A 12,170-nucleotide genomic window follows, 5' to 3' on the forward strand; every position below is an offset into this window, starting at 1 on the left:
CACCCTTTTTCTGTATTAGAACACACACAAGCACAAAATGCTGAGAAAAGATGTTCTTAAAAGAACTTAAATTTAATGTAAAAATTAAATTTAATTTAAAAAATTAATTAAATTTAATTAAAAATAAGTTAAAATTAAACTACATTTAATTTAAAAATACTGATTTAATTTACATAATAAAGAAGAAACCGAACAATAGTTATGTTAATGTTTTCAGGACTATCCCGATCACCCCTTTTGTTTAGGTAATGTTTCAGCAGTAAGAGTTTATAATGCAAGACATTGTCAGATTTGATTCTGAAACAAGCAGGGTGATTAATATTACACATTCCTAAAATTATTTAAAAGATTATGGAATTTGCTGCAGAAGCCAACAGAAGGCTGATCTAGCCCTAACGTTCTATGTCTTTGTTTTAAAGTGTGACTTACTTTTCAGACAAAATACGTTTCTGTGTTAGCCTCTGTTTTGCATCACTGACATTAATACTACACTCAAAATATTAATCCACTGTTTTCCTTTCTTGAAGAAATTATCCCAAAATGCTGCAAAATCTAAATGTAATTTAATGCAACTAAAGGTTAACAGACGTTTAAGAGAATCAGTCGGGAATTTATCTTCATCAGTCTTACTAGAGAAGCACAGTGAATCTTCACATTTGCCAAGCATGTATTCCCACATAACATGCAGCCAGTTACTAAAACTGTTCATGTTTCGGTGTCACTGACATTGCAAAATGTTTTCAGTGCGTCAAATGCGATATGATTTTGATGTGGCTGTTAATCTTACATGACAAACCCCTGGTACTTACATTCAATTTTCGGGCCTTCGAAAACGGTTTAAACTATGTTCTTTATTAAAAGAATTAAAATAAAAAGCATTTGATAGCTGCTTACCAGTGATGGCTACTTTTCCTTTAAACTGTTTGTCTTACTAATAGTAAAGATTTGTTATTTGCTTGTTTAAATCTACATATATCAGTTTTTTAATCCTAACCTCCCAGAATACCCATTCTTGAGCATAAAATTAAAATCTCAATCCAGTTAGAGGTCTCTATAACATGAAATGACTTTAAAAATGCTGCTAATAAAGACTGTATTTGTATCCTTTTAGATTTCTATTAATTCCAGTATAATATACCACTTTAAACAATGTCTCACCTTCAAAATAGAAGGACATTTCCTCATACAGAAGTGAAATGAAATAGCTAGTTTTCATCATCTCCTGAAAAAAAATGCTCTGGAGCTTCCGTCAGATCTTAACACAGATACCATGGAAGCAGCTACAAAGCTCACTGCAGTTGGGAAGGTACTGTTTATTGCCTTCAACAACTAGTGTAGTTCTATGTTTGTAAATAGGTCATATCAATCAAAATGGACTGAAGTTTAACCTGCCTCTACAGCAGTTCCTCTGAACAAACCTGACTGTGCATGAGGGAGATAATTTTGGGTGGGTGCACTCATTGAGTTAGTTTTTTTCACAGCAGCCCATTTGATGCTGTGTTTTGGATTTATGACTCAAACTGTCTAGATAACACAACAGTGTTTTAGCTATTGCTCAAGTGCTTGTACAGTGTGGTTTTCTTGCCTCATTCTAATCCCTCAGACAGCAAGCTGAGGGTGAGCAAGAGGCTGAGAGGGGACACAGCTGGGAGAACTGACCCCAACTGACCAAAAGGATATATCACACCATACCATACCATACCATACCATACGATGTCATACTCAGCAGTAAAAGCTCAGGGAAAGGAGGAAGGAGAGGACATTCACAGTTATGGTGTTTGTATTCCCAAGTAGCCCTTATGCATGCAGTCAGTTCTGGTCTTCTTATCCTGCTGAAGTCCCATTTAAGAAACTCAGATTTAACTTGAAATATTGTGAGGGAAAATGGCAAGGGGAAGAGAGACATGACCTGAGAAGAAACACTGACTGCCTAATGTCTCTTGGTGGTACAAAAAGATGATGCTTTTGATACAACTAGTGTATATCCATGTAATTATGAAAAATTATTCCATTTAAGTTTAGGACCTGAACTGTAAGCGATACTGCTTCAGGTGGTTATATACTCTGTTCATGTGAGTGAATGCATCCTCTGAGCTAAGCTGAATTCCTTAATGATCACAAGATTCTAAATACTGTCTGTCCTGGTGCAGACAATGAAAGAAGCAGCCAAAACATGTAATATGCACCTTAGGTCAGGAAGCAGAGAAAGATCTAGTCTATTCTGTGTTTCCTCAGAGAACAAATGCTGAGTATTTTTATAGATGATTTGCTTTGCCATACTGACATAGTACGACTACAGTGAAGCAATGTCTAGCCCTTTGTCAGTTAAGAGTATTTACATGTTCCTGCAGATGTTTCAGATGCATTTCATCATCTGGAAGCACATTTTAAAAGCCCACAGCCATTTTTAGCAGCTGCTTTAAAGATGCCATTCTTTGATTTTTAACTATTCCAACAAGTTTTAGGAGAGTTTTAGATTGATTTGATAATGTGGCTGCCAACTAGAACTACCAGTGCTCCAATTTCTTTTTGCAACATAGGTATCCAGAAATACTGGTTACTTACAGGAGGCCCATCAGAACCAGGAAGGCCAGGCAGGCCAGGCTTGCCTTGAGGTCCCTAAATGCAATAACAGAGACACATCTTAAGAACAACAGTGAACATTCTATTATTTACAAGGATAATGGAGTGTCATCCCTGCTGAGGACTGGCATGCCCTAAGCCAGCAAACTACCATAAATGTTTTTAGCATTTTAAAACAACTGGCAAACCCACTACAGCTGTAGAGAACAATAATAACGTTTTTTTTTAAAGCAACAAATTAGAGAGGAAAAAAAACCTACCCCAGACCCAATACATTTAACTCTAAGAGCCAAGAATATAAATATATTTATACATAAATATCTCGATATAGATATCAGGGATAAACCAATACTATGACAAAGCTAAATCCAGAAAGATACTATCATAGAATATGTGAGCACAAGGCCAATTCTTACACTCTTTAGCCAATATAAATCACCTATATTTATGAGAACAGGCTTCAGGAATTATCTATGAACATGGAAACACACAACACAAGGTGGGGAAGAACTCTCCAGTGTACAAAGTTAACTATTATTTAGAATTTCAGGAATGAAAGGATTCACCATATGAAAGATACCAACAAGACCAAGAAGTAAAGAATACAGGTTACAGAACTCCAGCACTCATAGTTGAAAGGCATGGTGTATCTGTGAAAGCCTCTTGAATGCATATATTGTGGACCTAGCCCATTTTGTTAGAATAATACTTCTGCGGCACGCAGGAAGGTAAAATGCATGTATATCAATTCCTAAAATCTCCTTCAATTTCTTCTGAACTGTATATTAAACAGTGAAGAGAAGCAAAATCAAAGAAGACTCAATAGAGCAAGAATTCAGCAAAAGGGGGAGAAAGGTAAAATTAGTGTAAAATTCAAAACTGACATTTCTGAAATTAATAGAAGACATGTTTCAAACCACAAGAACACGTACAAACAGAGATTAGGAAAAAGAACACAAAGTGGCACACTACGGTATGTCAATTACACTGCAAAGTTATGTCAAAATGTAATCCTTGAGAACAGAGAACTTGGGTGGGTACAACTTTGTTATAAAAAGAGATTAATAAAAATCATTTTCACAGCTTGCTGTTAAACTAATCAACATACAACTACATGCTGTTCAATACTGTAGATGAGATTATGAAGCTAATAACAGAGAATTAACTGAAATTAAAGGGAGGAAATGATGCTTGTGTAAGTGTTTATAGGAGAAGACAGACAGGCCTCCTGTCTATTGGCTATTCATTTACTTAATGATTTCAGGAATATCTGCTAATTTTTAGATCTTAGCTTACTATTCTGTGAAACACAGCAAAGCTCTTAAACACACAAGCAAGGCTGCTGCACAGAACTGACTGTGAAATACCAGAATCATGCTGTAACTTACTTTTTCACCAGGAGGTCCGATAGGACCTTGAGGACCAGGAAGCCCCTGTTAAAAAGAAACCAGTGTGAGAAACCAGGGAGAACAATATACATACATTCACCCTACTAAAGGTCCCTCATCATTCTGTTTAAACATACTGCCAAATACAAGTGGCTTCCCCCCCAGCCCCCCTTACAAGTTAGATCAGGAGTTTTGTGTGAGCATTTTGCACAAGTCACTATTCTGGCAGTGGGTCTGTAACAAGATCCTATTCAGAGTTCTCCTCCAGGTGTGGCCGTTCCTGTTGCATTCCAGGAACACTGAATGAGTCATTTTTCTCCTGAATGAAAAATCCCTCTGAAAGCTTTACTTGAAAACTCTGCTCCCACTGCCCAGAGTACGTTTGCAGTGTTATTTATAAAATCATTGAAGCTTTATCGGTTTTGCACGTTAAATGGTAACCTTTTAGTAATTCACATCTATTAATCATTTGCTGCATGTTACATCATACATCTTCAGAGTTATTTTACACTTACCTGTGGGCCTGGAATTCCTTGCTGACCAGGAGGTCCTGGTTCCCCTTGAGGACCCTACCATACAAAAAAAATACCAGGGCATTAGGTTTGCATTCTGCACTACAGATCTTAATTGTCAGTGCTAAAAGGAATACAGACTCATCATTGTTACTCCCTCTTTAAAGTCTACCACCAATTTTCTATCCAGACTGACTTTTTTTTTTTTTGTTAATGCTAATTAACATTATGTTTGGGGTTTTTTTCAACAGAGAATAACAGACCATATGTAGGACCTAAGCACTGGAGTCCATGGTGCTAAAGGAGCTTGGCAGAAAGCATGGTTAGGCCTTTTGGCTGAAGACTGAGTAATAGATGGCTTCTCTTTTCTATGTAAAATCATAATGAACCTGAATATTCTGACAAAAAAGCTTAATTAAGTGAAAGAAATGGCATAGTGGCAGGGGCAAGAGAATGTGGAAAGGATTCTTAGAACCCACACCCTTTTCAGTTCCCAGCTTACTTACCATGTTTCCTTTTGGGCCAGAAGGTCCATCAATACCTGCAATGCCCTACAACACACAATATAAGCATGAGCTACTTTTGGTGGACTTCCATTTTGCTCCTGGAAATTGCAAATACAAAGCAGTTCATACGTACAGGTTGTCCAGGGGGACCAGGTGTACCTCGGGGGCCCAGCAATCCCCGTGGCCCCTGTAAGAGATGAAACACTTATTAACACCCCCATGCCTCTTTCTGAACAGAGACACCCAGCAGCAGGACTGGGCAAGGAATGTCACAGGAATGTCATATTTAAGCTTGATGATCTTAAAGGTCTTTTCCAACCTAGTTAATTCTATAGGAAGGATGAGGGGAAGGCAGCATGAAGGTTGAGAGACAAAGAAAGAAAGAAAGAAAGAAAGAAAGGAAAAAATCACCAGTAACAGATTCTCTTGACTCAGAGAATTAACCAGGTTGGAAAAGCCCTTTCAGCTCATCCAGTCCAACCGTTCCCCAGCCCTGCCAAGGCCACCACTAACCCATGGCACTGAGGCCTCGTCTCCACGGTGTGTGAGCACTTACAGGGACGGTGACTCCAGCACTGCCCTGGGCAGCCTGTTCCAATGCCTGAGCACCCTCTGGGGAAGGAATTGTTCCTCAGCTCCATCTAAACCTGCCCTGGTGCAGCTTGCGGCCGTTTCCTCTTGTCCTGTAACTTGCTACCTGGGAGCACAGACCGACCCTTCACCTTTCTAAAGCAGCAATAAGGGGCACCCGGTGGAGGCCCTGCCCCTGGCACCGGCCAGCGACACGGTGCGGCGGGGCCGCAGCCCCGGCTCTTCTGAGCGCCGGCGGCTCCCGCCTGTTGCCGGGGGGGTTTGCCTGGGCGCCGTGTGCCGCTGCCTGCACGGGTTAGCTCCCGGCTGCGGCCAGCCCCGTCCCTCCCGGCCCGCAGGAGCGGGTGGCACGGCCCAGCCACCATCTCACGTAAACAGGATGGCAGTGCAAGGGCAAGTGTTGATTTAGCTGCTGTATGGTCATTTTAGGCAGAGGTAGGAGATAACTATTTATATTTCTTGGTGCAGAACACTGGCACAGCATCTTCCACTAAAGTTTCAGCTGTGCCTTGGCCTGAAGGCCTGACCTGAATAGTAGCAAACATGTTTGTATTCCTGTCTTAAAAATATGTTGGTCTTCATACTCTATACTACTATTCTAAGAGTAAAACTGTAAAGTTCCAACAAATAATTGGAAATTACTGATAAAAGCTGTAAAGATCCAACAAATAATTAAAAATTACTGATAATTTTATTATAGTAAATGAATACATTCTGGAAATCACACTTATTCCTCTTACCCCATGAAGCACAGTAGTGTGAAAAAAAGAGGAGAAGCCAGGCCTTATTTTCTAATAGACAGATGTTTAGAAAACATTTTCAAAGCAACAGGGGCTTAGTTATATTCTCATGCATCAAGGAATGCAGTGACTGATTTTACACAGCAGGATAAGAAATAGCTTTTGTGATTCTGAAATTCAGGTATGCTTGGCTGGATATACCTCTGTCCTAATTCTAACCTTGTACAGAATGTTTCACCCCTAACAAAACTGTTCGTTTGCTTTTCAGCCACTATCAGTATTCTCTATATGCACACACAGGCAGTAATTTTTATATCTGGAATTCAGAACGGTTCAATGGAAAGGAAAAAAAACCTGATAGTGACTTTTGTTTGTAACAGAAACAGAAGAATAAGAAAGCATTGCTTACAGCTTCACCTGGGAGACCTCTTGGTCCTACTTCTCCGTCTTCTCCCTGGTTTTGTACAAAAGGAATATAAGTTTTAGGAAAAAAAAATAACCATATTCCAACCTCATAAGGATTCACTCTAGATCTGTCTGTGGAAATAGCAACTTACTCTCGATCCATCTTCACCAGGTAAGCCAGGAGGTCCCTGTGGGCCACGGTCTCCCTGTAGAATAATGAAAGTTACAAAAATAACACAGCTGTTGCTGGAAACAATAGTGGATAGGAGGGAAATGAAAACTAATGTGTTAGCTGAAGTCTGATGTGTCAAAACACGTCGACACAATGATACAAACCTGTAATAGGTTACAGGATTCAGTCTTTTATTACTTCATCATAAAAATAAACATTATTGATACAATGAATTATTTGTGTTTGTAAAATTTCACTCTGTAACTATTCTTGGCCCCAAAACATAAACAAACCACTGCTACAAAAGGCAGTGTAACCAATATTTTCCTTTGTCTCATCAGCACCTTCCCCCTCCAGCTACACAATGTATTACTGCCAATAAAATAAGGCATGTATACATGGGTCAGAAGTTAATAAACCAATTGCTGGGCCCTGGAATATACACAGTGAAGTTTCAGAACCATGCACCCTTGCACCAGTCATTGAGAGCCTTGGGACTGATTTGTCTGAGGCTGTGGAAAGCAGCCAGACTTCCACACTTCCCCTCAGAGGCTGGGGCTTTTCAACTCTATATATGCAGAGCCTCAGTAGATTCTGGACCATACTTTTAGGATTTATTTTTCTTTCCCCATTTCTAAAGAGAACTAGTGTGCTACATAGCCCAAACACCACTGACTGACCTCTTTCTGGGCAGCGGGTTTTTAGACTATTGACTTCCTTCTGGCATTGGACAACAACCAAGTATTCATGCTGTTTTCCTTAATTTTATCAGTGTCTCCAAGGAGCCTGACCACTGCGTGGATCCTAGCAGAAATATATGAAGTCGCTCTTTAGTAGATCCATTCTTTACTCTTTTAGACTTTTCTGGGGATTTTAGGTAACTTGCTCTCTTACCCTAAAGCTATCTAATATTAGGGATGCCAGGACTTTATTCAACTGCCTTTCTGTCCTCTGTAAGTTGGAGTTGGCATTGGAGAGGAAATGAAAGTCTATGAACTGCTCTTTAATAGCCATAAGATGAATCAATACAGCAGTTCCTGTATTTTGCTAAGTTTTGGAACTACTCAATGTGATCTGCCAGTAGAGCATGTGGTTTTCTACATGCTAAATGACACTCCTGAAAGATGATAAGAGACACATGATCTGTACCTTGCCTTTCAATTAACGTTCAGGTGAAGACTGACTTAAGCTTTCAAATATTGAAATAGTTTATCCCCTTCAAGGGCTATCTTTCTAGTCTTGCAATCACCTGGCAGTTAGATTAGGAGCTTACATTCAGTGCCCTGGTATTCTCATGCAGTAAGAACCAAACTTCCTATCATTATCAGAATTCTCAGCCTTCAGTTCTCTAATACCTTCCTTCAAATATTCTGTTAAAGCCAGAATTTCATTTTCCTTAGACCTTTTCTTCTAACATCCAGTGTCTTGCTTTTTTACTGGAGAAGGGTTATACGTCTGGTATATCTAAATAATAGAATTCAAACACATAAATAATGAAGTTAAAAAGAATATTACACCATGTGGTCTGATCTTCCCTACACTGGAATTTAATCCAGGATCTCCTGTCTGACAACTTGTGTTTGACAAAAGCTTAACTTCAGAGAGACATCCAGTTTAAAATTCACATTTCAAACACGAATAATTCTAAAAGTAGTCCTAAAACTTCCACACAAGGTATGTGTTTTCAACATCAATTTTCTTACAGCTGAAACATAACTACAACTGAAAATTTGCTTGTCTTTTGTGATCTTTATGGCAAGCCAGAGAGAAATGAACAACTGCATTATATGCTGTCAGTATGAGTCCAAAGAGCTACAGTGACCTTATCTGGCTTTGAATTTAGCTGCTTTTAGAAAGATCATACTTTGTACTTTTACAGAAGATTTCCACAGAATAGTGAGAATGCAGTGATTTTAAATAATGGGCTGAAAGAAATACTATTTTGCAAATTTCAACCCAAACTTATTCTCCTGCTATAGTTTGTTTAGAAAATATGGAACAAATAAGAGTATTTGCCAAAAAAAAAACACAATAAAACAAACCCAAACCAAAAAACAACCAAACAACACTATTTCTTTATGACTGGTTCCACAGAGAGACAATTCTAGTAGTTCAAGTTGGAAAGCTCCACACACTCCCTGATTGAACCAGTTTTTGCTCAGCATTAAATGAAGTAATGGCAACAGCTTAATGTCTATCCCCCTCTGCTGGTCACCTGCTGATTAAGCTGGATTTCCATGCTATGATGAGCTAGTTGCTTTACTCTCTTTAAGTGAAACGGGATGATGAAAGAGGACCAAGACATTTCTGTATGACACCGGAAGTTCTTTTCACATTGCAAACAGAATTCAGAAAAGTATCTTTAGATGCTATTAAAAAGAACTACGTTATGGGCCAGTAGACAAGACAGAGATTTTCTGGGAAGTGCGGCAATTGTGCTAACTCATTGAAGGGTGAGAGCTGTAGTAATTCCTTAGTCATGAAGGTTTAGAATATATGGGAATGGTTCTGTTGACATTCCCACTCACTGCTTCTTTATGGTTCACTGCACTTACTAGGACAATAGTAATGGATTTACATTCAGGACAGCTTGTTGTTACTAGCATCTAACTTAGGGGAATAATTTAAAGCAGAAATCCCCTGCTCTGGTCATCTCTACACTTTGTAGGGAAAGATGCAGTCTCATCCTACAGATTGCTATGACATAAGGAGCAAGTACTTTATTTAAGCATTACTTCAAATTTTCCTGTCTGACCTGACTCCGATCTTTCTTTAAGCTGCAGTTACTGGAAAAAGCCACACTGAACAATTCAGTTTGTAATTCAAACATACAAATGCATTTGTTGAGCAAACTTCTCAGCAGGCTAAAATTTGTCATGCTCCTGATACAAAAACTTCATGCTCATTTCCTTTTCCTATTATTATTTCCCTTAACAATCACTATAAATCCAACAAGCAAATCCCTAAACTAAGAAAAATTAGAGCAAAACCTAGATGATGTGATCTGAATTCTGAAGATATATTTGTATCACTAATACATACGAATTGCTGTCAATTGATATTACTAAAATGTTTCAGAAGGAATACATTATGTGACAATACAGATAGTATTCTGTAGTGTGCAAAGATGACATTCTGTTTTCAGTTTCCTCATAGTCCTTAGTGTTATTTTTTATGAACAGTCCATTATTTCTGTGAAAGTATCAATTTGTTGTTGTATAAATATACGTGCTTTTCTTACCCTGTTACCTTTATCACCAGGGAGGCCTGGAAGACCATCAAATCCTCTGTCACCCTAGGAAAGAAGAAATCACAGCTTTAGTAAACGATACTGCATTCTGTATTACCCTGAATAAATTGTGTCTTCTCTCTAAAAGTTAGTCTCTACTCTTCATTATATTTAAATGTTTGATATTGAATGAAACACATGGAAAGAAGCACACAGATCAAACTCATGAAATTTGCTTTTATGCAATACATCAAGAGAAGATGTCACACCAATTTTTTTCACTGTGCTGTAATTATACTATTTATAAAAAAGAAGCCCACACTGAAATGAAAGCTTGGTTCTAGCTATAATTTGCAGTTGAAAAACTGACTTTACTATTGCTGATACTCTGTAACTAGAAACTTACTCTGAGGGACATGAATCATGTCCCAGAACCAAATTACTTCAAGGTCAGACCACTTACCATTACCATTAATTACCATATTTTAAATGGATGATTGATTCTCAACTCACAACTAACCCTATCTGAAACCTCAGTATTTTCACTTGAGAGAAGAATTTTGTGGTGGCCTGGAAGAAACTGTGGTACCTACATAAAATCTGTCTAGGCCATTCCAAGACTGAAATAAAGCCTCAGGTCTCACTATTATTTACCTTTGCACCAGGTTCTCCTGGCATTCCTCTGGCACCATCAGCTCCAGGACGTCCCTGCAAAAACCGAAAGGGATAAGCATTAGAAAATGGAGTGGAAACAGCTAATATTTAAATATATTTAAATAGAAACTATGTGCTCAGTGTAGGGTGGATCCATACACTACCTACCCTTTTCCCAGCTTTTCCACTTGGACCGGGGGCACCTTGAACACCACGAGGGCCCTGAATGTAAAGAGTATAATTCTTAGAATCACATTCATGTCAGCAAAAAGCTAGTTAAACAAGCTAGTTAAACATCTCTCCTCAAGAACAAGTTAAGATTTTTTTTAGACACAAACTGCATTTTTTCCCAGAAGATGCACTCTGGTTTCTAAATTCCCATGAGTTTAAAAAGAATATAGGCATCCAAACTGTCCTTAGCACTACCAGTTTTAACACCAGCTTTCATGAGATGGCACTAAACACAGCGTAATTGGTCCTTTCAACATAAAAGCTTCTTAAGTTTTTTTCCATAGCTTTGAAGATCTCAGTCCTGTGGTTTGATAACCTTTTTTCCTCTCATGCCAAAATTATTTTAGTCATATTATAATTATTTGATGAAAGCTAAACAGTGCTTATTTCAGATCTGTAAGTCATACACAAACATAAGTTATTCTGGTAAACAGCTCACATGCTGTCTTAGCTTTACACAGCACAGTCTTAACTAGAGGGAGACCACATTACTCCAGACTGAAAACAGCTCCACTTTTCAAACACATGCAACTTTCACTGATGACTGCGTAGGTGTATTTTTCCATGGAAGCTTTCTCATCCCCGATGTAAATTTGCCTTTTTCAGGTGAAAATCGCAATGGTAAGGCCTAGCCATCCAAAATTACTGAGTAGGAAGAGAAAAACTACTAAGAATGTAAGATAGCAAACTAGAAGACTGACCAGGTGTTCAGAGTACTTCTTTGTTTAATTGCTTTGGTTTTCTTCTGAAAATATTCATGTGGAGTTTTAAGAGGGCAATTAATAATGTAGCAAATCCATGATACCACTTATGATCTGTCAAAATCATTGTTCCAGACACTCCTATCATGATTTCTATAAGAACCCCCTATTACTTTTAGGTTTAATCTGAAAGATTTCAATGTGTTTCAGTGCTCCATAGCATCACTGCACAGGAGCTGATACAGTAGTAAGCTAAGAAGAAAAGCATGCACTGATTCTTAAAGACTTATTCTAGCTATGTCATGTCTTTCTTGAAAATATCCTGTTTAATTCCCAACTAAGTTCAACCTCTCTCACCTTATGAGATCTGATAAGATCAGAGCCCAAGGTCATACAATTGCAGACTGACATGATTATTTAACAGAGAAAAGAGCCTGAAATGACAATATTAAAACATG

The 12,170-nt window shown here is 38.3% G+C and overlaps 1 protein-coding gene across 7 annotated transcripts in view; it reads right to left on the bottom strand.

The window, feature by feature from the left end:
- Positions 1-12,170, bottom strand: part of COL11A1 (collagen type XI alpha 1 chain) — a 156,263-nt gene that overhangs the window by 75,991 nt on the left and 68,102 nt on the right. For all 7 annotated transcript variants that reach the window (XM_062606099.1, XM_062606098.1, XM_062606101.1 and 4 more), the window contains 10 exons: positions 10,949-11,002; positions 10,781-10,834; positions 10,139-10,192; positions 6,878-6,931; positions 6,730-6,774; positions 5,123-5,176; positions 4,990-5,034; positions 4,487-4,540; positions 3,972-4,016; positions 2,566-2,619 (listed from right to left, as the gene is read on the bottom strand). In XM_062606099.1, the coding sequence (XP_062462083.1) occupies positions 2,566-2,619; positions 3,972-4,016; positions 4,487-4,540; positions 4,990-5,034; positions 5,123-5,176; positions 6,730-6,774; positions 6,878-6,931; positions 10,139-10,192; positions 10,781-10,834; positions 10,949-11,002 (513 nt within the window). The remainder of the gene's footprint in view (positions 1-2,565; positions 2,620-3,971; positions 4,017-4,486; positions 4,541-4,989; positions 5,035-5,122; positions 5,177-6,729; positions 6,775-6,877; positions 6,932-10,138; positions 10,193-10,780; positions 10,835-10,948; positions 11,003-12,170) is intronic.

This window comes from Pezoporus occidentalis, unplaced genomic scaffold (assembly GCF_034315485.1).
Source record: "Pezoporus occidentalis ecotype Australia unplaced genomic scaffold, CSIRO_AGI_Poc_V1 ctg94, whole genome shotgun sequence".
NCBI lineage: Eukaryota > Metazoa > Chordata > Aves > Psittaciformes > Psittacidae > Pezoporus > Pezoporus occidentalis.